The sequence below is a fragment of the Pristis pectinata genome, chromosome 5, assembly GCF_009764475.1.
Source record: "Pristis pectinata isolate sPriPec2 chromosome 5, sPriPec2.1.pri, whole genome shotgun sequence".
Lineage (NCBI taxonomy): Eukaryota > Metazoa > Chordata > Chondrichthyes > Rhinopristiformes > Pristidae > Pristis > Pristis pectinata.
In genome coordinates, this window is record NC_067409.1 from 29,060,677 (window position 1) to 29,088,506 (window position 27,830).

At 40.6% G+C, this 27,830-nt stretch overlaps 1 protein-coding gene across 2 annotated transcripts in view; it reads left to right on the forward strand.

The window, feature by feature from the left end:
• The first annotated feature begins 670 nt into the window (after positions 1-670).
• Positions 671-27,830, forward strand: part of mastl (microtubule associated serine/threonine kinase-like) — a 37,443-nt gene continuing 10,283 nt past the window's right edge. The window contains exons 1-10 of one of the 2 annotated variants that reach the window (XR_007956325.1): positions 671-856; positions 4,190-4,327; positions 4,835-4,974; positions 7,049-7,137; positions 7,322-7,428; positions 11,479-11,623; positions 12,859-13,031; positions 14,781-16,118; positions 19,504-19,608; positions 22,328-22,344. Coding sequence is in view for 1 of the 2 variants with exons in the window: in XM_052015657.1 (XP_051871617.1) it covers positions 671-856; positions 4,190-4,327; positions 4,835-4,974; positions 7,049-7,137; positions 7,322-7,428; positions 11,479-11,623; positions 12,859-13,031; positions 14,781-16,118; positions 22,328-22,466 (2,455 nt within the window). In the remaining variant the exon portion in view is untranslated. Of the gene's footprint in view, positions 857-4,189; positions 4,328-4,834; positions 4,975-7,048; positions 7,138-7,321; positions 7,429-11,478; positions 11,624-12,858; positions 13,032-14,780; positions 16,119-19,503; positions 19,609-22,327; positions 22,467-27,830 lie in introns of those variants that run through there. The other variant, XM_052015657.1, reaches the window with a different exon arrangement.

Sequence of the window (27,830 nt, forward strand, 5' to 3'; positions counted from 1 at the left end):
AAAACTAATGATGTTTCTAAGCGTCAACAGAGACAGGACAGACAGATTACCTCCAAACTTTAATAATTCCGTGGATGCAGACTCTTTAAAAATGTCCCAAGGCAGGTATGTTACACTGAGCAGCAAACAGAAGACCAAGTCCACCGAAAGAGGGGGAACCTCGCTGCATCAGCGCGATGCTCTGCTGCTGCGGCTCCGGACTGAGGGCTGCTCTCACCTGTTCGATCAGCTTCACCGCACGATGTTAACGCACCGAGCTGCAAACCACTGAAACGCCCGCAGTCTTTAGCAGCGCAAACATCCAGATACGGCACTAACACCAACTCCATCCCTCCGGCCGCACACCGGCCCGGTCCCAGGACCCCGTAAAAGCAGCTTCAGCCGTGCCTGATCACATTTCTCAAAAACACGTGCTTGAGAGAGAATTTAAAAAAAATTAAAACGATATATAAAAGTAATAACAACCATTCTTGAAATGCATTCCCTTATTAATACCGGGTCTCTATTCCAGCACGACATGTTATTAAAGCGTCAAGTCAACCAAAGTTAACCGTTGGCCGAAGGACCCCAGCGGAACTTTTGAAAATGTTTTGAAGAGCGGCCGCGCGGAGTCGCGCGCCGGGTGTCCGCTGGGAACCGCGGCGAATGTTCTGCGGCATCCGATTGGGAGATGGACGTTCCAGGTAACGGTGACGCTTGCCCTGCCGCCCCGTACAGGGACGTGAAGGCAGTAAAGGTGCCGGCAGCCCCCAGCATCGAGGACTTCTTTATCATCAAGCCCATCAGCCGCGGGGCGTTCGGCAAAGTGTACCTGGCTCGGAAGAAACACGACGAGAATAAGCTGTATGCTGTCAAGGCAAGTACTGGATCCGGTGGCCAGCTGAAGTACGATAGCCGAAGGTTTTCTGTAATCAAGACTGAACAAGCGACGTTATGTTATTCGGTGTTGGTGTTTAAGTGCATATGGAGACTGCAATTTTCTTCTGACATTTAGTCATGTTTGGGCATGCTTCAGGGGATTGGTACAGAAACAGGTTTAGGAGGGTTTAGTTTTTGCTTAGACGCAAGATGCTTTTAACTTCTCAGATACACACTTTACAGGCTGATTTCATGCACTGCATTTGCTTCAGATACCCTTTTCGTTGAGTATTTTAAAAAAAGCAGTGCTGCTGATCGAAGGAAGGGGATTATGACAGAACTCCATTCCACAATATTGTTTGCAGAACTGAAAACTTGACTGGAAAAGTCAAGCTGAAAAAAGGATCAAAGTTGTTAAAAGTGTCAGACTCGTTGTTGATAATGCTGCCTTTAAGTAACAACTGAGATGGGTTCGTAAAATAAATGGAAGATACTGTTATTAGAAATCTCAAATGTAAGCAGAAATTGGCGGTGTTAATTGGCATTTGTAAAGGGAAGAGGTTATGGCTTTTTGGACATGGGCCCATTATTTGAAGTGAATAATTTTTATTTAAAAGCTAGCATTTTATTAGTAATGTTCAAGAAAGGAGGGGCGGGGGGCCAACAGAGGTATGTTTTAAAAACAGCCAGAGTAAATTAGTCATTTTCAGGTTGATAGATCTGGGGTGTAACAGGGATCAGTGCTGGGCTCTCAGCAATTTACGGTTTATATTAATGACTTGGATGAAAAGATAGACTAAGGATTTTAGAGTCCAGCTGAAGGGTCCATTTCCCTCCACAGATGCTGCCTGACCTGCTCAGTTCCTCCAGCATCCTGTTTTTTTTTTGCTAGAGATTTTATAAGCTAGGAAGCAGACAGGTGTTTCAGTAGCTGCAGAAGTGATTCTAAAGGGGGAGGGTAAACAGGTTGTGATTCACATTGACAAAAATAACAGGTCAAAAGAGGGATGAGGTCCTGCAATTTCATTTAGGGAGCTAGGCAGCAGATTAAAAAGGAGGATCTCCAAGTTTGTTATCTCTATTATATCCAATGCCATTTGCTAGTAAGCATAGGAATAGGAGGATGGGTCAGATGAATATGTGGCTGAAGAGATGGTACAGGAGAGAGGGCCTTAGGTTTCTGGTTTACTGGGATCGTTTCTGGGGAAGGGGTGACTAGTACAGCTGGGTACAACATCTTGGCAGATGATGGGATGGGAGGAGTTTAGTGGTGCTGTTGGGAAGGCTTTTGCCTCAAAGTCAACAGGAAGTAGAGGAACAAATAGGTAGGGAAATCACAGAAAAGTGAAATAATCATATAGTTGTAGGGGATTTCAACATCCCCAATGTTAACTGGGATTGCCTTAGTGTGAAAGGCTTAAATAGGGTGGAAATTTTAAAGTTCATCCAGGAGAACTATTTTGAGCCAGTATGTAAAGAGTCCTACAGAGATTTTTGTAGATGGGTACTTGGCAAGGATGTGGTAGGCCATAGAAACTGCTTTCCAGCTGTATAACTCTGACTCTAAGAGAAAGGGCAGTACTGGACCTCATGTTGGCGGTTGTAGCGGGCAAGTGGGAGCATGATTGAACACAGTTCCGAGTCCTTCAGAACTCAGTCAGCTCATCATTGGTGATGGTCTCAACTCACCTTTGTCAATGGAAACTAAAGGCCTTCATCAAGAGTACATTGCATGCTGTAGCTACTTTGGTAGTGTAGAATGTAGGAATAAATTAGATTTGTATAGTACCTTTAATATAGCAAAACATCCAATGGCATTTTACAAGTCTTAACAATTGGTGCTAAGCCACATAAGGAGATACGAAGCAGAGGGTTTAGGGAGGGAATATGAAGATAGACAAGGATGGGCTGGGAATTAATGTCCTGAATTGGAACAAGGCTGATTTCAATATGATAAAACAGGATCTAGCAAAAGTAGATCAGGAGCAGCTACTTGCAAGGCAAATCTACTCATAGCCAGTAAGCGTCATTCAAAACTAAAATAGAATTCTGGGCCATTGTTTTCCCAAGAAGGTGCAAGGTAAGGCCAACATGTTTAAGGAACCCTACATGTCAAGGGATATTGAGGATTGGGTAAAGAAGGTAAAGGTAAATACTAGAGATAAAAAAAATAAAGGCAGATGTAGGGAACTGAAAAAACAAACCCCTACAGGAGTATAGAAAGTATAGGGGTAGTTTAAAAAAAAAAGATACTTAGGAGGGCAAAGAGAGAGCTTGGAATATCACTGGCAGGCAAGATTAAGGAAAATCTCGATGTGCCCTATGACCTCTTCAGGTACCAAAGTGGCAATCTGCACAAGGAGCCAGAGGACATAGGTGTGGTCTTAAGTGAATACTTTTAATCTGTATTTTCTATGGACAAAGGCATTGTAGTTGGAGAATTCAGGAAGGGGGCGCGGTGGAATTCTAGAACAAATTTACTGAAAAAGAGGAGTTATTAGATATCTTGGCAGGCTTAAATGTGGATAAATCCTCTGGGCCTGATGAGATGTATCCCAGATTGCTATAGAATACAAAGAAGATTGCTAAGGCTCTGACAGAATTTTTTCATACCTCTGGCTAGAGAGCAGGTGCCAGATGACTGGAGGGCAATAAATGCAGTACCTTCATTCAAGAAGGGCAATGGGGTAATTACAGTGAGTTTAACGTTAACGGTAGCGAAATTATTGGGGAAAAATTCCGTGGGACAAAGTTAATGTGCACTTGAAGTAGGGATTAATCAAGGATAGCATGGCTTTGTTAAGGAGAGACCCTATCTGACTAATTTGAAGTTTTCCAGAGGTTAGTTAGTATTATTGATGTAGTCTACATTATGACCTTTGACAAGGCCCTGCATGGGAAACTGGTCCAATAGGTATGAAATCCAGGGCAACGTGGCAAATTGAATCCAAAATTGTTTTAGTGATAGAAGGCAGTGAGTTGCCTTTGCTATTGGAAGCCTGATAGAAGTTGGAACCATTGTATAGATTAACGATTTGGATGTAAATGTAAGAAATATGATTGGTGAGTTTGTAGATGATACAAAAATCAGTAGTGCTGTTGATAGTGAGGTGGGTAGTCTTCAGCTTTAGGGTGATATTGATGAGTTGTTAAGATAGCAAATGGAATTTATTCTTGAAAAATGTGTGGTGATGCATTTTAACAGCTGGATAAATTGGTGTAAAACGTAGAGAATTATATTTATAAAATTTCTAATATTCATTGTATGCAAAAAAAGTTTGAATATTTAATGGAAATAAATTCATTTTTTTTCTTTTTCTTCTCACCTAAGGTTGTCAAGAAAGCTGATCTGATACATAAAAACATGGTGCACCAATTACAGGCAGAGAGAGCTGCGCTAGCTCTAAGTAAAAGCCCTTTTATTGTACACTTGTATTACTCCCTACAGTCTGCTAACAATGTTTATCTCGTAAGTACCTGCTGTATTTCTGTTTGATTGTGTTGCTTTGTGGAAAATGTCCGGTCCTCTAATATTAATTATGTGCCTAAGAGTTTTTTATAAATAACAACAACTTGTATTCATAGACTGTCTTTAATGTAAGTATCCCATGGACATTTGATTGATAATCAGATGACAAGTTAAGGGAAGAAAATTTAGGAATAGTGACTAAATACTTTATTAAAATGTTTTTCTTGCTGTGTTTTAAAGGAGGACAGGAGGCCTAATAAGGAAGTTCCAGAGTGTTGACTTTAGGTGGTTAAAAACATGACAGTGCAGACATGTTATTGTACTTGGTGTAGGTGTATTTATATTTTGAGAGAAGAAGCTAGTCTGGGAAATGCAGTGTTTGCTGCCTGATGTGCCACCTTAAAATCTTTTGAAGAGATCTTCATGATTTTATATATATATAACAGCCTCATTTTAAATTTTTCCAAAACTTACTGCAAGATACAAACTTAACTTTCTTTTCTATAGGTTATGGAGTATCTTATAGGTGGGGATGTCAAATCTCTCCTTCACATTTATGGCTATTTTGATGAAGACATGGCTGTAAAGTACATCTCTGAGGTTGCCGTAGCATTGGATTACCTGCACAGACATGGAATTATTCATAGGTACAGTAAAACGGAACTGATATTTGCAAAGAGTAAATGTCTGTTGGATTTTTCTAATCATTTTTCTGATGTGCATATTGCATTTCTGTACGATTTACAGTTTGAAGAAAGCCCAATTAGATTGCCTCAATGAGCTTTCTTCAGATGTGAGCCAAAATGGTGAATGTTAATAATAAGCTCAACACAGTTTTCTCTACTCCTCCATACTGCACATCCAAAATCATTCCTTTTGCTGTAATGGAAATTGGGTATTGAGAACGAGTTGGAAATCCAGATGGTTCACTCTTTCCTATTCCTAACTGGGAAATTTTAAGACCAAATGCAGAACTTCTCAACTTTGATCTGAATTGCTGAATATTAGATTAAGAAGTGAAGTTACTGCTTTGGAAGTCTTTTTTTAAAAAAAAATCTTGTTCTCTATTTCTTTTCCTCTTTTTGATTAACATATTGTGGATAGATCTTTTTTCTTCAGTTTGATTATTACTGCTGCTTTCCTCCTTTCCCTTTAGAAAGCCCATTGACTCACTAGTATAACCTTTGCCATCTGTGGCCTAATTGTGGTGAGTCATGTGGACAAGCTGTTTGTATCCTTCCATGGTTGTTGGATAACAAAGTATCCTACCTGCCTTTTCTCAACCCCCTGTTTTAATTTCCATCTCACCTGCGCTTCGTTCTCCATGATTCCAGGACTCTCTAAGACTATCTACAGAAAAGGATTCTTTTCTGATCCTCCACCATTATCAATGACATCTCTAAAAGCTCTTTGGGCTTACCACCATCCTGTGAGAAGGCATTGCTCTTGTTGGGTAGGGAGCATCTGAGTAACGATGCACAAGGTGTCATGTATCTTTGGGATCGGGGTTATCTTTTCCTGTTTCACGTCTTGATGTGACCATCTGTGTGATGCCCCTTGGTGACATTCTCCAAAAATGTAGTCATTTTTCACAGATTTGCTAACAATACACTTTTTTTCTTTGACTGTTCCACTAACTCTGTCAGCCAGCTTTACAATGTCCAGTCCTACATAAGTCACAAACAGTGAGACCAGACACTGACTGAGCAACTGCTTTGCTGAGCACCTGTGCGTCCTTCCACCATGGCTGTCTGGAGCCTTCGGTTGCTAGCCATTTTAATTCTCCCCATTCCCATACTGACGTGTTAGTGCAGAACAATGTGGATTGGATTTGCTTAATGTCACATACTATTGCTCTTGAGGCCAGCTTTTGTGTGAGCTGCAATCTACTAGCTCGACATACAACAGGATTAATTGCAGCTCATTCAGCCAAATATTGCACTGCCACTATTGCATTAGATATTGGATGTGCACTTAACATATAAGAACATGCCTGAGGGACTGAATGTACTCCTTATGTTCCCCAGGTCAGTTTTTGTCTTGTGATTTTGGATGCAAATCTTTATTGTATATTGAGAGAAGCAGATGTCCTTGCCCCAAAATTTGGGGAAATTTGCTGTATACCTCCCTCCAGCTTGAAAAGCAATATTTCTCTCATACTGTGTTCTGTCACTTGGCTAATTTTCGATCCATGATGGTATAACCCCCTGTAATTGCACTACCTTCAGTCTTGATGGTGTCTATTATGTGACACTTTATCAAATACCTTCTAAAAGTCCACATCTATTATGTCATCCATGTTTTCCTATTGACCCTCTCTATTCCTTCCACAAAAACTACCATCAAGTTAATTAGGCACAATTTGACTTGAACAAATCCATCCTTGCTGTCTGCTAATTGATTAGCACTTGTCTAAGTGACTGCTAATTCTGTCTCTGATTATTGTTTCTGGAACTTTCTCTCCATTGCTCAAGTTAAATTGCCTGATCTGTAGTTACTGGGTTTATTCTTGCACATTCTTTTTAATTTCCTTACAAATTTTCTCCTTGGTATTCTTGTTACTCTGGCATCCTATATATTAGTATTAGCTGTGTAATTGCACCTTTGTTTTTTGTGTGTGTGTGTATTTACTTAAGTGGGCCTATTGAGAAGAGATTATAACGGGGCATATTTGATATATTCTTGAATTGCAATTTAATCTGATCTTCTGGTTTCTTTTAGAGATCTGAAACCAGACAACATGTTAATTTCTAACCAGGGCCACATCAAATTAACTGACTTTGGTCTCTCCAGAGTTACTCTGAACAGAGGTAATAGTGAAATTGATTGCTGTGAATTTTACATAACAAACTAGATAAATTTATATTGTGCAATAAGTGGAACTGAAGTGCTGGAATTTCTGATTATATATAAACTTAAAAATGAAATTGTTGTGTTCCAATTAAGACCAAGCTGGCCACTTAATATTTTCCAACACTGCATTTTTGTTTCAAGAAATAAACATGATGGATATTCTGAACACACCTTCCATGATTAATCCAAAACTGGATTACTACCGCACTCCGGGCCAGATCTTGTCTCTCATTAGTTCTCTGGGCTTTGTAAGTACTAATTGTCATTATTTAATATCATAGATGATAATGCAATATGTATATTTTAATTGTGATATGCTAGATGATTTGTGATGGTCTACATGCCTATTTTCCAACTTTTCCTATATTATATCTTTCATTCAAGGGATGTGGGCTTCGTAGGCTGAGCCAGCACTTAATTGCCCATCTCTAGTTGCCCTTGAGAAGGTGGTAGTGAGCTAGAAACCCTGCAGCCCTTGAGGTGTGGGTATGCTCACAAATGCTGTTATGGAGAGAGCTTCAGGATTTTAACCCAGCTACGGTGAAGGAATGGGGATATATTTCCAAGTGAGTGTGGTGTGTGGCTTGGAGGTGTTGTTGTTCTCATGCTTTTGAGCCATTGTCATTCTAGTTGATAGAGGTTGTGGGTTAGAAGGTACTGTCTAAGGAGTCTTGGTGAATTGCTGCAGTGCATCCTGTAAATGATACAAACTGCTGCTACTGTATATCGTTGGTGCCGTGAGTGAATGGTTGTGCATGGGGTGCCTATCAAGCGGGCTACTATGTCCAGTATAGCGTCGAGCTTCTTGAGTGTTGTTGAAGCTGCATTCCTCCAGGCAAGTGGAGAGTACTGCATCACACTGCTGACTAGAGCCTTGAAGATGCTGGACAGCCTTTGGGGTGTTAGGAGGTCAGTTATTTGCCACCGGATTGTAGTTCAGTTTCAGGTCAGTGGTAACCCCCACATATTGATAGTGGGGGGATTCAATGATGGTAATGCCATTAAATGTCTGAGGGTGATAACTAGATTTTCACTTATTGGATATCGTCATTGCCTAGCTTGTGTGACACAAATGTAACTTGCCACTCATCAGTGCAGGTCTGAATATTGTTTGGGTCTTGCAGAATTTGGTTGTGAACTGCTTCATTATCTGAGGACTTGCAAATATTGCTGAACGTTGTGCAATCATCAATACAGTGTGGCCAGATTCTGCCCTAGCTCCATCTACAAGTTCTCAGATGACACCACTGTAGTTGGCCGGATCTCAAACAGTGACGAGTTGAAGTACAAGAAGTAGAGAGCCTAGTGGCATAGTGTCAAGACAACCCTTCCCTCAATGTCAGCAAAACAAAAGGGCTGGCCATTGGCTTCATGAAACGAGGCAGAGTACACCACTCCCTCTACCTTTTCATACTGGCTACCTCCCCTTGATTTTTCAGTGCAGTTGTAGGGTCTCAACCTGAAATGTCTACTGTCCATTTCCCTCCCATAAATGCTGCCTGACCTGCAGAGCTCCTCCAGCATATTGTGTGTTGCTCCAGATTCCAGCATCTGCAGTCTCTTGTATCTCTGTTCTTCGGTACTCTGCCAGTGACTCTTGGTGATAGACCATAAAACATAGGAGCAGAATTAGACCATTGGGCCCATTGAGTCTGCTCTACAATCCAATCATGGCTGATTTATTTTTCTTTTTCAATCCCATTCTCCTGCCTTCTCCCTGTAACCTTTGACACCCTTACTAATCAAGAACTTATCAACCTCCGCTCTAAACATACCCAATGATTTGGCCTCCACAGCCACCTGTGGCAATGAATTCCACAGATTCACCACCCTTTGGTTGAAGAAATTCCTCCTCATCTCTGTTCTAAAGGAACATTGTTTATTCTGAGGCTGTGCCCTCTGGTCCTAGACTCTCCCACTACCGGAAATACCCTCTCCACATCTAATCTATCCAGGTCTTTCAATATTTGTCAAGTTTCAAGGAGATCTCCCTCATCCTTCTAAACTCCAGTGAGTACACACCCAGAGCCATCAAACACTCTCAATATGTTAACCATTTCATCCCTGGGATCATTCTTATAAACCTCCCCTGGACCCCCTCCAATGCCAGCACATCCTTCCTTAGACACGGGGCCCAAAACTGCTCACAATACTCCAAATGTTGTCTGCTCATTGCGTTTTAAAGCCTCAACATTACATATTTGCTTTTATATTCTAGTCCTCTCGAAATGAATGCTAACGTTTTATTTGCCTTCCTTACTACCGATTCACCCTGCAAGTTAACCTTTAGGGAATCCTGCACTAGGACTCCCAAATCCCTTTGCACCTCTGATTTCTGAATTTGCTCCCTGTTTAGAAGATAGTCTACACCTTTATTTCTTCTACCAGAGTGCATGACCATACACTTCCCTATGCTGTATTCCATCTGCCACTTCTTTGCCCATTCTCCCAACCTGTCCAAGTCCTTCTGCAGACTCCCTGCTTCCTCAACACTACCTGCCCCTCCACCTATCTTTGTATCATCCACAAACTTGGCCACAATGTCATCAATTCTGTAATCCAGATCATTAACATATAATGTATAAAGTAACAGACCCAACACTGACCCTTGAGGAACACCACTGGTCACCAGCAGGCAACAAGAAAAGGCCCCCTTTATTCTTACTCTTTGCCTTCTGCCAGTCAGCCAATCTTCTATCCACGCTAGTACCTTACCTGTAATACCATGGGCTCCTATCTTGTTTAGTAGCCTCATGTGTGGCACCTTATCAAAGGCCTTCTGAAAATCCAAGTGAACAACATCCACTGACTTTCCTTTGTCTATCCTGCTTGTAACTTCCTTAGGATTCCAACAGATTTCAGGCAAAATCTCCCCTCAAGGAAACTATGCTAATTTTGGCTTACTCTGAGCTTCCAAGTACTCCAAAACCTCATCCTTGATAGGCTTTGAAGTCCCCTGTCTAGAGTACATTTTGTGCACTTGTTATTCTCTTTTTCTACTCTGTTTGATCTGGTGCCATGAGGACTCCCAAAGCCACTTCATTCCACCTATACTGTATACCACTGTAATGAGTAGATCTGCAGAGAGCAGCTTGCAACGAGTCGCCACGCTCTGCCGCTGTCCACCTGTTCTAGGCCCTCTGGGAGATCCTGATGGTGGGACAGGAGGTAATCGGACATTATGGAGGTGTCTGGCACATTAAATATAAAGTATGATTATGTACAATTGTGTCAGGCTATTGCTTGAGAAGTCTGTGGTACAGCTCGCCCAATTATAATACAACTTTATGGGTGACTTTGCAAGATTTGACTATGGTATGTGTATATTGTAAATTCTTCGGCTAAGTGGCACCCTACAGTGCTCCAACAGTTCTTTAATTTGAATTATTAGATATGTAATTTTACAAATGTCTCTAACTTTTCTCTATTAGAAACATAGCAAGAGATTTTTAATTAAAATAACAAGCCTCCACATTTGCAGTGCTTCAGGCATGACCTATTGTTCCAAACGCAAACAACTTCAGATGCTGAAATAAAACAAAATATGCTAGAAGTACTCAGCAGGTCAGGCAGCAGCTGTGGAGAAGGAAATAATTAATATTTCCATTGGTGACTATTGGACAATGGCTCACTTTGATGACAGTTTATAAACCGGAAACATTAGCTCCCTTTCTCTCTTGCAGATGCTCCCTAATCTGCTGAGTATTTCCAGCACTTCCTGTTATAATCATAACCCAATGCAATATGTGTTTTTTTTTAAAAATGGTATTTAAAAAAAAAGCCAGAAATTTCTTGGTCGTCTTTCCTATTATGTAATCTTGTGTTATGATCACGCAAAGAGCAATCAAAAGAAATGTGCAACAGAGGCACTAGTAAATATCTCCAACTGACCAACAGATGCGCATTATAAGACTTCTTCCACATGAGAAATACTTGAATACTGATTCTCTAGGAATAGACGCAGTTTAAACTTGATCTATTATCATGCAGATTTTACTGGATTAACAAAGCTGTAAAGGGAATATAAAAATAATTCTCAAAATTAGGTTTTTGCTCAAACCTGTGAATTCCCTATTAACAATTGACAATTAATTATTTTCTTTAGTCGAATGGTAGATTTGGAAATGTTCTGTCCTTTTATGAAAAATAAAATATTAAAGTTGCTTTTTTAATGAGTGTTGGTTATGCCATCAATTGATATTGATTATTCTTTTGAAAATGAAGTATTTACCATTTAACACATTCCGTTTTCCCTTTGTATGTGTTAAATGTCCATGTGTTTCTGTCTTTCTATTTAGAACACACCAGTGGGAGGAAAGACCAAAAATGCGTCACCACTATTGAGCCCCATGATATGTAGCAACACCAATGTTTCCCTTGGATCATTTTGTTTTCCTCTGCCACAGAGTGCCAAAGGATATAACAAGGAGCTTGCAACTAAAGGTCTGATTGACAAAAATAAGTGGATATTAATAGGCATAAGCATGTTTACAATAAAACAATAAGTGTTATTTGATTTCAGAAAATCACTCTTTTTTGAAGTTTAATGTCAATATATTCTAATCACATAATAACTCTAAATCTTTAGCTTAAGAGAAGGCATTGTACTTAAAGAAAATTTCAGGCTGATTGATAACTATGTCTTGGACAAGAGAAAAGCCTTCTAATTTTGCTGTTGCCAGCCATGTGAAGGTTAGCATTTTAAAAAAAAGTATTATTTTAGTATTATAATATTAGTATTATTTTAAAAAAAGTATTATTTTTAAAATATAATTATTGGCATTTACAAATACAAATTAAATGAGGAACTGTGTGCTAATATTCTTCTCCATCATGTACCATTTTTTGCTAATAACCACTTCTGTATGTTTTTAACTTTGTCCTATAGATGCTTATTCATTTATAAGAGTACCAAACAGAGACCTAGGAGTACAAGTGCATAGTTCATTGAAAGCAGCATCACAGGTAGACAGGGTGGTGAAAAAGGCATTTAGCACACTGGCCTTCATCAGTCAGGGCATTGAGTATAGGAGTTGGGACATTATGTTGCAGTTGTGTAAGTCATTGGTGAGGCTGCACTTTGAGTGCTGTGTACAGTTTTGGTCCCCCATTATAGGAAAGATGTGGTTAAAGCGGAAAGAGTGCAGAAAGGATTTACGAGGATGTTGCCAGGTCTCGAGGACCTGAGTTATAGGGAGAATTTGGCCAGGCTAGGTCTTTAGCCCTTGGAGCATGGGAGAATGAGGGACGGCCTTGTAGAAGTGTTTAAAATTATGAGAGGCATAGATAAAGTGGATGATAAGCCTTGTCCCCAGGGTAAGGGAGTCCAAAACTAGGGGACCTAGGTTTAGGGTGAAAGATTTAAAAGGGACCTGGGGCAACTTTTTCACGCAGAGGGTGGTGAGTATATGGAACGAGCTGCCAGAGGAAGTGGTTGAAGCAGGTACAATAGTATCATTTAAGAAGCACTTGGATAGGTACATGCAGGGGTGGGGCTTAGAAGGATATGTGCTGAATGCAGGAAATTGGGACTAGTTGGGTGGGCACTGTGGTCGGCATGGACTTGTTGAGCTGAAAGGCCTCTATGTGTGCTTTATTGCTCTATGACTCTACCAATTAGGTACATTTTGTGCACCTATCATCTTGACATAGATCAATTGAGCATTTTCCTTCTGCAGGTGCCGACAGCTCATCTTGCAGTCCGAACTTGCCAGTGAAATATTTGACTCCGGATTTTGCCCAGTTAAATACAAGAGTTGGAGCATCAAGTGCCAGCAGTCAATCGCGCCTGTTTCCCTCCAGCACAGAGTCAGGATGTTTAAATAGTCCGCTGTGGGAAAAAGAACTCCAGGTTTGTCTTTTTCAATTCTGTTAATGACTTTCAATATATACCATCATGATATGCAAGATTTATTGAATTAAGCGTAGAGTGGAAAGTGATATTTCAAAAATTTGAGTTGATTCATGATTAATTCAGTTTGTGCAGCACCTTGTGATTGTGATTTTATTTTTCTGACTGTTTAGATGAGAGCAGTTCACTTGGTTCCTCGTTTCTATTCCACTCTTTGATCATATCATTGGTGCTCTGTGCCGCACATGAACTGTGGATCTGTGTACTGGCACTTGGATCATGTAGTTTTGTTCCTTTATCAAACATAAGAATCATCTGATAGATCTGATGATATTGGAAGACTTCCATGAAATGTAGGTGAAGGTGATGTGGATGAGGGTGTTGGCAGCAGGTGAGATGTTACGGACGTGGAAATGGATAGTGCTACTGATGGAGACACAGGAGACTGAAAACACCAGAATCTGGAGCAACACACAAAGTGCTAGAGGAACTCAACAGGTCAGGCAGCACCCATGGAGGGAAGTGGACAGTCAACATTTTGAGTCGAGATCAGTCCAGCTGAAGGGTCTCAACCTGAAATGTCAATTGTCTACTTCCCTCCATAGATGCTGCCTGACCTGCTGAGTTCCTCCAGTCCAACTGATAGTACAGATCTGTGGTGTGAGCCTTATCTTGGACTCTAATATGACCACAAGGTTATGGACAGTTTCAGATTGATTGCTGGAGAGGGATTAAGTTAATGGGAATTGAAGATAATGGCTTTGGTCTTTCTAACATTTAGTTACAAATTTATGCTAATGCATCACTGGATGTTGGGTAAGCAGTTTTATAATTTAGATAGAGTGGAGAGGACAAGAGTTAGTGACAAGATTATGCCAGGTGTCATTGCTGCACATGTATTTTCAGATGATGTCACCAAGCAGCAGCACACAGATGAGAAGCAAGATGGGCTTACAATAGATTCTTGGGCAAGGCCAGAGCTAATAGTAAGGGAAAAGAAACCATTCTTTGACAATCATTTGGGTAGCTAAGAATGGATCAAAGAAGGTCTTGTCCCACACAACTGAACTATGGAGATCCGTTGGAGGGAATGATGTGTGGTCAACCGTATCAAAGGCTGAAGATAGGCCAAGAAAGATTCACAATTATATGGATGTTTTTAGGAGCTTAAATCCAATAGGAGGGATTCTATCAAGAAATTCCAGATAAGGTAGAGACAAATTTGGGAGGGTACACACATTCAGGAACTTGAGAGACAAAGAAGTTAGAGTTCACAAAGGAAAGTTGGGTGGCCAGCTTTTTAATAAAAATGTGGCCAAGAAAACAGCAGGTGGGTCTTGTGGACAAGGTGAGTTGAGAGAGGACTAGCAGAGGTGGGGGAGAAATTAGGGAAAGATATCTCGGGTTAGCGCAGAAGGTGGTGGGCAATAAATAAGTGGCATGGGGAATTAAGGGATGCTGTAAATGCAGTTTATTAATGGTCTCAATCTTACTGATAAAATAAATAGTTGGTGAAATCTGACACACTGGGCAAAGTCCACTGAGTCGGCCGAATTAAATGGTAAGGAAATTATCCAGATTTGCCCCAGTAGGCATGTTGAGTAAGAAGGTCGGCAAGAAAGAAGTCTTTATAGTTGTCAGAAGTAACTAGTTTAGTTATTTGATGCAGTTGGATTGATATGAGTAAAGTATGAAATCTGCAAGTTTTTTCCATCTTGCACAGTTTTAATCTTGTTGTGGTCTTTGCAGGGAACAGAAATTGAAGAGCCTGGTCCAAGAGTGGTTACAAATAATGGAAAATCTGTTACAGGTAGCTCATTTAGGAAGAATGATACCCATCATAAAGGCAATCTGGAGATGTCTGCCTCTTTGGTTGAAAATGAAAACAGTCCAGGAAGGATGCTTGGTGGAGTGACTGAGCACCTCCAGGTTCGGGCTACTCCTCTTAACAATGCAGTAAAGGGTCTTGTCAAAAAATGCCTTTACAAAAGTGCGGCAAAGGAAAAAGAAAAAGCTACTTCACCCACAGCTGAACTGACCAAAGGCTCAGTGAACAGATGTTGTACCCAAAGCTCTTCACCGACTTGGGGAAGCAAAGTAATGGAAAGTTCCGTGAATTTTGGTCAAGGCCTCTGCCACATAACATCAGAAGGGAACTTTCCATCTCAAAATTTACTTTCCCCAGGGTGCCTGATGGATATTTCATCAACTGCTTCCCAAGACTATCGGAATGAATTGCAAGAGGAAATTGGTGATCAGCCAAAGAAATCAAAGAGGACGTTTGATCAGGTAGACCATAGCCCATTTTCAGTTGACCCCCGGAGAAAGAAGGCTAATTCAGAATATAAACGAGGATATGAAATACCAGAATTCCAACCAATTGCTCACACAGGTTTAACCAGAGAAGTAGATGCACTGGGATTAGACTGCAAAAGCCCCAGTGTGGCTAATGAGTGCTTTGAAGGGAATACCAGTAACTTTGAAAGGAGAACATCTGTTACTTCCCTAGCCAAAAACTTACTGACTGAACTAGATGAGCAATGTGAAAAGGAGGATTGTAAAGATGAACTTAATTGCAGTTTTCAGACTGATGACAACAATAAGAGTCTACAGAGAAGTCTGAGTTTGTATTCAGCCGCTTCTGCTCAGGATGAATCTTTCACAGAAGTTGTTAATGAGAAACCATTAGACATAAGCACAAAAGATTCTTCATTCGATGAGGCCACAGCTAAGGACCATGTTTCTCCCCAGTCTTTCCTTATGCATAAAACACTGCCTCACTGTGCAGCTTCAAAGCATCAGTATACAGGTGGTGATGGTAACAAGTGCATCAACCACTCAGCAGAAATCTGCTTTGATCTTTGCCCTTCATTCCTGGTCAAACCTATGGCGTCAAATCAAAAGAAGCCAAATGTTCTATTCCGAAGTTATTGTAGTCCAATATATGAATCTGATTTATCTGTAAAAACCAGGATGAGTACGGAGTCTGTGGAAAAAATGGATACATCCCTTTGCACTGGGAGTTACCCACAAGCTGTGACACCTCTGCCAAGAATCCAATCATATAAGCTAACTGGATCATTTCAGGTAACTTATCATCTGGTGTTGCATAAATAATAGCATAATGAACCTGGAAAACTTGATTGAGTAGGTTATGGTGAGGTGGATTGAATGCAGAACCACAGAGAATAAAGATATAGCTAAAGTTATTGTGTAATTTGTGAAAAGTAACTCAAAATTTCTTCCAGACTACCTGATACTGGTATAGAGGAAAAACAGCACAAAATTACATAAGTTGCGGAACAGAAACAGACATTTAAGTTCAGCTAGTCTGTAATTGGACCTAAATGTCTGTTTGGGTCATTTAAACAATGACCTAAACCTCATTCCAAAGCACTTCATTTACCTATTGAAATGTTAGGGTAGCTGCCTGTTGAAATAGAGAGAAAAATGTTCATAAGCTAATGATGTGTGTCTTCTGGGACCAAAGCACAAGGTGTCTGTTTTCTCACCTGCAGGCATTATGGTGCTTCACCTGCACCCTACCATTCCCAGCAAATTTTTGTTTTTATTCATTTACAAAATGTGGGTGTTGCAGGCAAAGCCAGGATTTATTGCCCAGACCTAATTGCCTTTCAGAAAGTGATGGTGAGCAGCTTTTTTTGAACCACTGCAATCCTTCTGGCCATTTTTCAAGAAAGGACAGAGACAGAAAAATATAAGCTAGTTAGCATGACATCTGTTGTAATGAAAATGCTGGAGTTTATTATTGAGGAAGTAACAACAGGACATTTAGAAAATAGTAAAATCAAGGGTCAATGTGATTTTATGAAAAGAAAATTCATTAAAATTGTGTGCAGAATGAATAAAGGGGAATTAGTGGATGTGGTATAATGTGTTTTCATTCCCAGAAGGTATTCTGTAAAGTACCACAAAAGGTTACTGATCAAGGTTAAGAGGATATTTATCAGTTAAGAGAGTGAGCAATAACTGGCAGTAGGATTATACAATGGGGATATTTGTGGCTATCTACATTGATAAAAAGAATAGAAAAGCAGAAAACTTAGATGGAACAGAATATTTGTTGAAGCGCATAAAATTCTGAGGGATATTAAAGGGATGTTTCTCTGTGGATGAATCTAGAATTTATGGAGTGTAGCCAGATTAAGGGACTGCCAATTTACTATGTCAGTGAGGAAGAATTTGTTTTGATTCCTTGGAATTCTGTTCCTAAAAAGTGGCCAAATCATTGAAATGTTCAGATCTTTTGGGTGGTGAGGGTTCTGGGGAACAGACAGGAAAGTAACTGAGGTGAGGATCAGATCAGCTTTCCTCTTATTGGAGGATGGGGCAGGCTCAAGGTGCCATATGGCCCACCTCCTGTTTCTCATGTTTGCATGCTATAACACAAGTCATCCTAGTTATCATATTGGAGAATTTTACTTATTCCTGGAAAACAATTTTAGAGAAAATTTGAAATGTTCATAATTGCAATAATCTTTGAATGGACATGTGGTCACATTTGTTGAACCTGTTAGACTGGCAAAATGGCCTTGTGCATGGAGTAGTGCAGAAGGTTTTCGGAGGTTACAACGGGATATAGACAGGATGCAGAGAAGTGGCAGATGGAGTTCAATTTGGAAAAGTGAAGTGATACCCTTTGGAAGAATGAACTTGAAGGTGGAATACAAGGTTAATGGCAGGATTCTTGGCAGTGTGGAGGAACAGGGGGATCCTGGGGTCCAAGTCCCTAGATCCCTCAAAATTGCCACACAAATTGATAGGCTGATTAAGAAGGTGTACAATGTGCTGGCCTTCATTAGTCATGTGATTGAGTTCAAGAACCATGAGGTAATGTTGCAGTGCTAAAACTGATTAGACCACACTTAGTGTATTGTGTTCAATTCTTGTCACCTCATAAGAAGGATGTGGAAACTTCAGTGGAGATTTGCCGGGATGCTGCCTGAATTAGAAAACCTGTCTTGTGAGGATAGGTTGAGTGAGCTAGAACTTTTCTCTTTGGAGCGGTGCAGGATAAGAGGTGACTTGTTAGAGGTGTATAAGATTATGAGGGGCATAGATAGAGTGGACAGCCAGCACCTTTTCACCAGGGCAGCAATGGCCAATACCAGAGGACATGAATGCACTGCTGTGGGTGGTGGTAAAGGCTGATACAATATGGACATTTAAAAGACTCTTGTGAAAGGGAGTTTGATGTTTTCAATAAAGTTCTTTATCAGAGGTATATTGTAATATGTGCTGGAGCATTTATTGGCTGTGTTTAAAACTTGTTCAGATTTGAGTTTTTCTTTGTCCTGTCCTTCTTATAGTTAACCCTCCCCTCCTCTGAAGAATTGACACCTTGCAAGGCTACAGTTCCTACAGATATCACCATTTCAGGCACTATGCCTAAGTAGTCACTGTTTACATGGAGTGCCAGCAGTCCAGTTAATAACACTGGAGTGGTGAGGGTAAGAACTTGACTATCATAGCTGAGCCTGAACCTTTTCCTCACCTGGTATCCACATATTCAAAAATGATCACAGGGCAGTGTTCTAAAGTGATTCTCTGCTGAACTGTGCAATTCTCCTCTAATAGTACTTCAACCATTGTGACAAGATCAGCAAACTTCTAACACCGTTTCTGTTACCTTGCAGTTCTACCAGTGGGCCATGCAGTTTAAAATCTCCATCTAGTGGAGAAAGTAGGTATTGCAACATAGTTGCATAGTGCATTTTTCTCTCCATCGATTGGATTTTGATGCTAAAAGAACTCATTTGCTCTGGATTAATAACTGGAGTTACTGGATTTTGGAAGGGTAAAAGAAGTCTTGAGTATTTCAGGGGATGGTGTGGTGGGGAAAAAGCACAGAATTGATGGAAAAGGCGGTGGTGTTAAATCTGCTTTTTCCACAGTTGCTGTCTGACATACTGAGTATTTCCAGTATTTTCTGTTTTTATTTGCAGTTGTTTGATTTCTCATTCAAGATCATAATTTCTTTCATGAAATCTTTTTTTCAAATCAAAGCTGGATCTATTGCACAGAAATTTATTTATTTAAAAGCCAAAGTTCATGCACACTCTTTAGCTTTTTATTGAGCCTTTCCCTCCTGTTTCTCATTCTTCCCACATTTTTAAGCAGCAAGTAGTTTTTTTTTGTATGGATGATGAAAGGGTGGGTGAAGAAGATGAATGAGGATAAACGTTATACTTTTAAATAACAGCACAGTAATAAAGATGATTTGGGTTCTAATTTCCCTCCAACTTTCTGCTTGCAGTGACTTCTCTACTGACTTTTTATAATGCATATAAATCAGTATTCTATAAAACAGTTGCTAAATCTGCTGATGGCACAAAGATGGGTTGGGAAGTAAATTGTGAAGAGGACATAATAAGGCTACAAAGGGATAGAGATTGGGTAAATGGAGTATAACGTGGGAAACTTTAAATTCTCCATTTTTTTTCTTTGGCAGGAAAAATAATTTAAAAAAAAACAAACTATCTAAATGGTGAAAGTTTGCGGAGCTATGAGATGCAGAGGGATCTGGGTGTTCTACTGTATGATTCACAAAAGGCTAGTAAGTAATTAGGAAAGGTAACAGAATGTTATTAATTATTGTTGAGGTATTTGAATACAAAAGTAGGGAGGTTATGCTTCAGTTATATAGGGCGAACTAGCCAATTGGGCACAATATTGACTTGGTTGTAAGAGTCAGGGTGGTACTAGAGGGTTTCTAAGATTGGAGACCTATGACCAGTGATGTGCTGCTGGGTCCCCTGTTGTTTGTCATAAATATTAATGATTTGGATGAGAATGTCATTGGCATGGTTAGTAAGTTTATGGATGACACAAATTGGTGGTATAGTGTTCAGTGAAGAAGGTTGTCTACAATTACAACAGGATTTAGATCAACTGGGAAAGTGGGCCAAGGAATGGCAGATGGAATTTAACTCAGACAAGTACAAAGTGTTGCATTTTGGCAAGTTAAATTGGGGCAGGACTTGCACAGTAAACAGCAGGGCCCTGGAGAATGTTGTGGAACAGAACTAGTGGTACAAGTACATAATTCCCTGAAAATGGAGACAAGGTAGACAGGATGGTGAGGAAGGTGTTTGGCACGCTTGCCTTCATTGGTCAGGGCTTTGAGTACAACTGTTGGGATGTCATGTTACAACTGTACAAGACCTTGGTAAGATCACACTTGGAGTATTATGTGCAGTTCTGGTTGCCTAACTATGAAAAGGATGTCATTAAACTGGAAAGGGTGCAGAAAAAAATTGCAATGATGTTGCTGGGACTGGAGGGCTTGAATTATAAGGAGAGACTATTTAGGCTGGGACTTTTTTCCCTGGAGGCTGAGGGGTGACCTTGTAGAGGTATATAAAAACATGAGGGGCATAGATAAGGTGAATGGTCAGTCCTTCCAGGGTAGGGGAATCTAAAACTGGAGGGCATAGATTTAAAGTGAGAGGGGGAGAATTTAAAGGGGACATGAAGGGCAAGTTTTTCCACACAGGCTGGTGTCTATGTGGAACGAGCTGCCAGAGGAAGTGGTAGAGGCAGGTACAATTACAATGTCTCAAATACATTTAGATAGGGACATGGATAGGAAAGATTTAGAGGGATATGGGCCAAATGCAGGCAAATGGAACTAGCTCAAGTAGGTTGGTCAGCATGGACAAGTTGGGCCAAAGGGCCTGTTTCCGTGAGTATAACTGTTATCTTTCTCTGACTCTGTGGCATTGGTGAGACCTTATCTGGAGTACTGTGTATAGTATTGGTCTCCTTATTTATGGAAGGATGTAAATGCATTGGAAACAGTTCCAAGACAGTTCAGTAGAATGATATCTAGCATGGGCAGGTTGTCTTATGGTACAGGCTAGACTTGCCTCTGCTGGAGTTTAGTAGAGTGAGTGGGAACTTGATCGAAACATACAAATCGTGAGGGGTCCTGTCAGGGTGGATGTTTACTCTTGAGGAGAATCTGGAAGGGTCACAAACATTTCAGACACGATGAGGTGATTTTTTTTCTGAGTTCATGAGTCTTTGGAATTCTCAATCAAAGGGCAGTGGAAGTAGTGTCTGAATATATTTAAACTTGACAGATTCTTGCTGAACAACGTGTTTAAAAAGTTATGCGGATAGATGGGAATGCAGTGTCGAGGTTAAAGTCCGATAAGCCATAATCTTGTTAAATAGTGGCCTACTGTTGCTCCGAATTCACACCGTAATTGAACAGGCATTTCGGTTCACCAGGTCTGCATTGGCCAACCTAAACTAGTGCCATCTACCTGCACGTGGTCTGTATCCCTCTATTCCCTGCCTGTTCATGTCTGTGTAAATGCCTCTTAATCATTGTTATTGTATCTGCTTCTACTGCCTCCTCTGGCAGCATGTTCTAGGCACCTACCAACTTGCCTTGAAAATCTTCTTGAAACTTTCCCCCTTTCACTTTAAAGCTGTGCCCTCTAGTATTTGACATTTCCATCCTGGGAAAAAGACCCTATCCATGCTACTCATAATTTTATATATTTCTATTGGGTTGCTTCTCAGCCTCTGATGCTTAGAGAAAACAATCCAAGTTTGTTCAACCTCTTTTTATAGCTAATACATTCCAATCCAGGCAATATCCTGGTGAATCTCTTCTGCACTCTCTCCAAAGCCTCCACATTCTTTCTATAGTGTAGCAATCAGAACTGCACACAATATTCCAAATGTGGCTTGACCAAAGTTTTATACAACTGCAACATAACTTCCCAACTTTTATGCCCAATGCCTTAACTGATGAAGACAAGCCACTTGTCTTGCCACTTCCTGGGAGTCCATTTGTGTTGCCACATGTTTATACATACTACAGATTTGATATTGGGAGGAAATTTCAATACACTACAGCCTTGTTAATAGCATCTGACCCAAGTCCATTTCATAATTTATGTGAAAGAACACCTGAACATCAGTCCTAAATTTACATTCAATTTGAATACAGGCACACTTGTCCTTTATGGTTTAAATTTGAGAATTCCAGTCTACGTAACCTACACTATTTCTAGGTTTGTAGTCTCAGGTTTATTACATGCGGGGCTGAAAACAGTTATTCTTTTCTCTTCCCTCCATATTTCAATCCTCTGATTATTAGAATTAGCCTGTTTTTGTTTGTCAATTTCAAAATCATGGTGGTGTTGTAATTGTTAAAATACACCAGAATGTTTTGTAGCTGTGGTTATTTTTCCTTGTAATTGAGTATTCCATATAATTAAGATCCTTGTTTATTTTTCTTGCACCTTTTGATTTTTCAGACTCCACTGCCAGCCATTATGCAGACTCCTTACAGAACTCCAAAAAGTGTGCGGAGAGGTCCAGCTCCAGCAGAGTGGGATAGAATTCTGGGAACACCGGATTACTTAGCCCCTGAACTTCTCCTGAGAATGCCACATGGTAAGAGAAGTGACCATTTTCACAAAATATCTTGTACCAAAAGACAAAATAGTGGAAATACTCAGTAGCTCTGTTGATCTTCAGAATGAGGAAAGTGGAGTTAAAATTGCATACACTGACCCAGTCTCAGCTAAACTTGAAGCTAACCAAGTTATGGAAATAGAAAAAGAAAAGAGGCAAATGAATTCAGTTGTTACTTGAGAAGGAATTAATGAACTTAATCACTTGCAAACTGTTTAAAAATGGAAGCATGATTTTATTTTGTAATTGAAAATGTCTTTTGGGTGAGGCAATTAAAAGACTTTAGATGAAACCTGAAAATGATTAAAATGGTGATGAAATAAAGTAAATGCAATAGGGAGATAAAAGACAAAGGTCATAGAAAGTGGAAGAAAATGGATGCATGAAGACAAATAAACCTAGTGATCCAGAGTAGGCCCATGCTAAATCTTCTGTTCGTGTTTCCTGATCCTTACAACATGTGTTCTTTGCAGGATGCCACTTTTGCATTGGGAACTTAGAGGAAACTGGTGCTGAACCTGGAAATGATGAATTAGGAAGGGTGGATTAAAGTTTGATTCAAGTAGCTAATTGTGAGGTGAACTTTCAAGGAGGGACATCAGAGTTTTAAGTAAGGATATCCAGAGAGTAGGATCCATGCAGAAGAGGGATTTAGCATTCAAAGCAGGTCAAATGATTGGGGCATGTGCAATAGATCGACATCAAAGGAATGGTATTTTCAGTGAAGGGTTTATGGGCTGAAGGTAATTTCACAGATGCAATAGTTTGAGGCCATAGAATGAACTGAGAATGTAAAGGACATTAAATTTGATGTGTGAAGAAGCAGGTAGTCATTTTGGGACAATAAAAAGGAGCCTAGGACAGGATACATTTAGAAGACCTTTGGACAAAAGGAGAAATGAAGAAAGGAGATAGCTGGGAAACTAGCAAACTGCCAGATATGGTTAAAGTGAAGAACACCAGCATCAACCAGTTAACTAGTTTGGATATTGAAACCAGTTACTTATTTAGAATTGAAATTGGCATGGTTTGAAATGTTTACACAGGCTGCTTTAATAACCTTTATCTGTATACATAGTGGATCAGCACCTGACTGTTCTTAAATTAAGGATATTTTGTTTCAGACTTTAAATTAAGGAGTTCTGGAATGCAGCAAACAAGATTGCTGTTAACTATTTATTAGCAATAGAAATAGTAACATACAGAGTGGGCAAAATAATACATTTTAGTGTTTGAGTTTTGCTGCAATAAATCTAACCCATTAAAATTAACAAGATTACGTTCATGAGATCTTTTAACAATTTTATTAAGGTGATGGTATTTATAATGGCATGCACACAAGATAGTTTTTCCTGATTTCATGTTTTAAATATTTATGCCTATATGCTTTGTTCTGCTTAAAAGTAACTTGCTCTCTACGATACTGACACTAGCATCTAAAATTATTTATCCCTAAGATATATTTGATACTTGGCGCTTATAGTAATTAGTTTGGCACAACATCATGGGCCGAATGGCCTATTCCCATGCTGACTGTTTTATGTTCGCTATATCAAACACTGTGCATTGATTCTCTGTTTATATCGTAAAATGAATACTGATAACAGGTTGTATCTCAGAAGATGAGAGGGTACTTGACTGAAATGTAAGCTCCTGAGGAGCTGTAAATGTAGCGAGGATGTTTCTTCTTATTTATTATGGCGCAGATGGAGGCCATTCAGCTCATTGGGCAGAGCAGTCCAATAGTCCCCTGTAAACCTGTAACTCATTCTCTCTTGAATGCCCATCAACTACGTTCTTGGAGTATTTAGAACTAGAGGGTCACTGTTTAAAAATATGGGATCACCTATTTAATAGTAAAGCAAAAAAATTCTTTGAGGGTTGTGAGTCTGGAATTTTTGTCCTTAAAGGGTGACATAAGCAGAAACTTTGAATATTTTTAAACGAGGGGTGTGTAGATCCTTGATAAGCAAGGGGTGAAAGATTTCCCCCAAGGGTGAATACCCCCGGTTCAAAACCACTGTCTTCAAATTAAATAAGGGCAGTTGCAATATTTTGAAGATGGTGTTGTTCAGAGTGGACTGGGTAAGAGAGAGGTCAGTAGATGAGCAGTGGCAGATAATTAAACAGCAAATACATAATGCTCGGCAAAATTCTATTTGCAACTAGAAAGTAGGATTCCATGAGAAAGAGAAACTAATCGTAGATAACAAAGGAGGCCAGGTATAAGGCTAAATAGATAAGTAGGCCATACAAAGTAGCAAGGACTAGTGATAAATCTGAGGACTGGGAATTTTTCAGGAACCAGCAGTGAAAGGCTTATAAGAAAAGACAAAATTGATTCACCTTTACCTGCCTGTCTTAGAAGTGCGACAGTATTGGGAACCACATTGAAGGAAGAATATTAAGGGTATAACTGAAGGAAGAGTATTGAGGGTATAATTCTTCAGGATGTAGTACAAAAAAAGGGAATCTTGAAATATTGGGCCCGTTTTTCACATTCAAAGGCTTTTTATTTTAATAAGTTTTTTTAAATTTGGGTACAGTAGATAAAAGCTGTTGAGTTTGGTAAACTCATCAGTTGCTTCACATTGGTAAAGCATGATTACAAGCAGGAGTTATACAGAGAACACAACAATTTTGAAAGCAGAAACTATTTTGAGGTTATAGTCTTACCTATGAGCACTTAAGGAATTTTAAAAAAATCTTTTTGTCCCCTTAGCACCCAAGAAGAAAAGTGGGATTAAGTTTTGGTTAGAGATCCTCTCTGAGAACAGACTCTGTACAATACTAAATATCATAGAACAATACAGCATAAGGCTTGGATAAGTATGGGGGACTATGATATCGTGGCTATTACTGAGACGTGGCTGACGTCAGAAGAGGAGTGGATATTGAATATTCCTGGTTTTCGGTGTTTTAAGAGGGATAGGGAAGGGGGGAGAAGAGGTGGAGAGGTGGCGATACTGGTCAGGGACACTGTTACGGCTGTGGAAAAGATGGATGTTGTAGAAGGATCATCTCTAGAGTCCGTATGGGTGGAGTTAAGGAACAAGAAAGGAGCAGTTACTCTACCAGGAGTATTCTATAGGCCCCCCAGTAGCAGTAGAGATATAGAGGAGCAGATTGGCAGGCAGTGTTTGGAGAGAAGCAGAAATAACAGGGTTGTTATAATGGGAGACTTCAACTTCCCAAATATAGACTGGAACCTGCTTAGTGCCAAAGGTTTGGATGGGACAGAATTTGTTAAGTGTGTCCAGGAGGGATTCCTGACGCAGTATGTTGACAGGCCGACTAGAGGGAATGCCATGTTAGATCAAGTTTTAGGAAATGAACCAGGACAGGTGAAGGATCTATTGGTGGGTGAGCATTTGGGGGACAGTGACCATTGCTCCATAACCTTTAAAATTGTCATGGACAGGGACAGGTGCAGAGAGGACAAGAGGTTTTTCAATTGGGGAAGGGCTAACTACGAGGCTATAAGGAGAGAACTTGGGAGTGTAAATTGGGATGTCCTTTTTGAAGGAAAATGTACCATGGGGATGTGGTCGATATTCAGGGATCTTATGCAGGATGTTAGGGATAAATATGTCCCGGTGAGGCAGAGAAGGAATGGCAGGGTGAAGGAACCGTGGGTGACGAGAGAGGTGGAACGACTTGTTAGGGAGAAGAAGGTAGCATACGTGAGGTATAAGCAGCAAGGTTCAGACAGGGCCCATGAGGAATATAGGGTAGCGAGGAAGGAACTTAAGAAAGGGCTGAGGAGAGCTAGAAGGGGACATGAAAAGGCTTTGGCTAGTAGGGTTAAGGAAAATCCCAAGGCCTTTTTCAAGTACGTGAAGGGTAGGAGGATGGCTAGGGTGAAGGTAGGTCCGATTAAGGACAAAGGTGGGAGAATTTGCCTGGAGGCGGCGGAAGTGGGAGAAGTTCTGAATGAGTACTTCTCTTCGGTATTCACCAGGGAGAGGGGTCTTGATGATGTGGAAGGGAGTGCTGGTAGGGGTAATGTTCTCGAGGTTGTTGATATCAAGAGAGAGGATGTGTTGAAGTTGTTAAATAATATTAAGACAGATAAATCTCCGGGGCCTGATGGGATTTTCCCCAGGCTGCTTCGAGAGGCTAGGGAGGAGATTGCTGAACCGCTGGTAAGGATCTTTGAGTCCTCGTTGTCTACGGGGGTGGTGCCGGAGGATTGGAGGGTTGCGAATGTGGTCCCCTTGTTCAAAAAAGGTAATAGGGATAGGCCAGGGAATTATAGACCGGTGAGTCTCACGTCTGTGGTGGGTAAGCTGTTAGAAAGGATTCTAAGGGATAGGATTTATGAACACCTTGAGAATCATGGACTGATTAGGGACAGCCAGCATGGCTTTGTGAAGGGAAGATCTTGCCTCACAAGCCTGATAGAGTTCTTTGAGGAGGTGACCAGGAAGATTGATGAGGGCAGTGTGGTGGATGTGGTTTACATGGATTTTAGTAAGGCATTTGATAAGGTTCCTCATGGTAGGCTTCTTCAGAAGGTCAGAGGCCAAGGGATCCAAGGTAGCTTGGCTGTGTGGATTAGGAATTGGCTTGCATGTAGAAAGCAGAGGGTTGTGGTGGAAGGAGTGCCCTCGGATTGGAAGGCAGTGACTAGTGGTGTCCCGCAGGGATCGGTTCTGGGACCTCTACTTTTTGTGATATTTATAGATGACTTAGATGAGGGGGTGGAGGGCTGGGTTAGTAAGTTTGCGGACGACACTAAGATAGGCGGTGTTGTGGATAGTGTGGAGGGCTGTCGGTGCTTACAGAGGGATATTGATAGGATGCAGAGCTGGACTGACAAGTGGCAGATGGAGTTCAATCCGGAGAAGTGTGAGGTGGTACACTTTGGAAGGACAAACTCCAGGGCAGAGTACAGGGTAAACGGCAGGGTACTTGGCAGTGTGGAGGAGCAGAGGGATCTGGGGGTTCATATTCACAGTTCATTGAAAGTTGCCTCACAGGTGGAAAGAGCAGTTAAGAAGGCCAATGGGATGTTGGCTTTCATAAGTCGCGGGATTGAGTTTAAGAGCCGCGAGGTGATGATGCAGCTTTACAAAACTCTAGTTAGGCCACACTTAGAGTACTGTGTTCAGTTCTGGTCGCCTCATTATAGGAAGGATGTGGAGGCATTGGAGAGGGTGCAGAGGAGATTTACCAGGATGCTGCCTGGATTGGAGAGTATTGAATATGAGGAGAGGCTTAAGGTGCTAGGACTTTATTCACTGGAAAGGAGGAGGATGAGAGGAGACATGATAGAGGTATATAAAATATTGAGAGGAATAGAGAGTAGACAGTCAGCGCCTCCTTCCCAGGGCACCAATG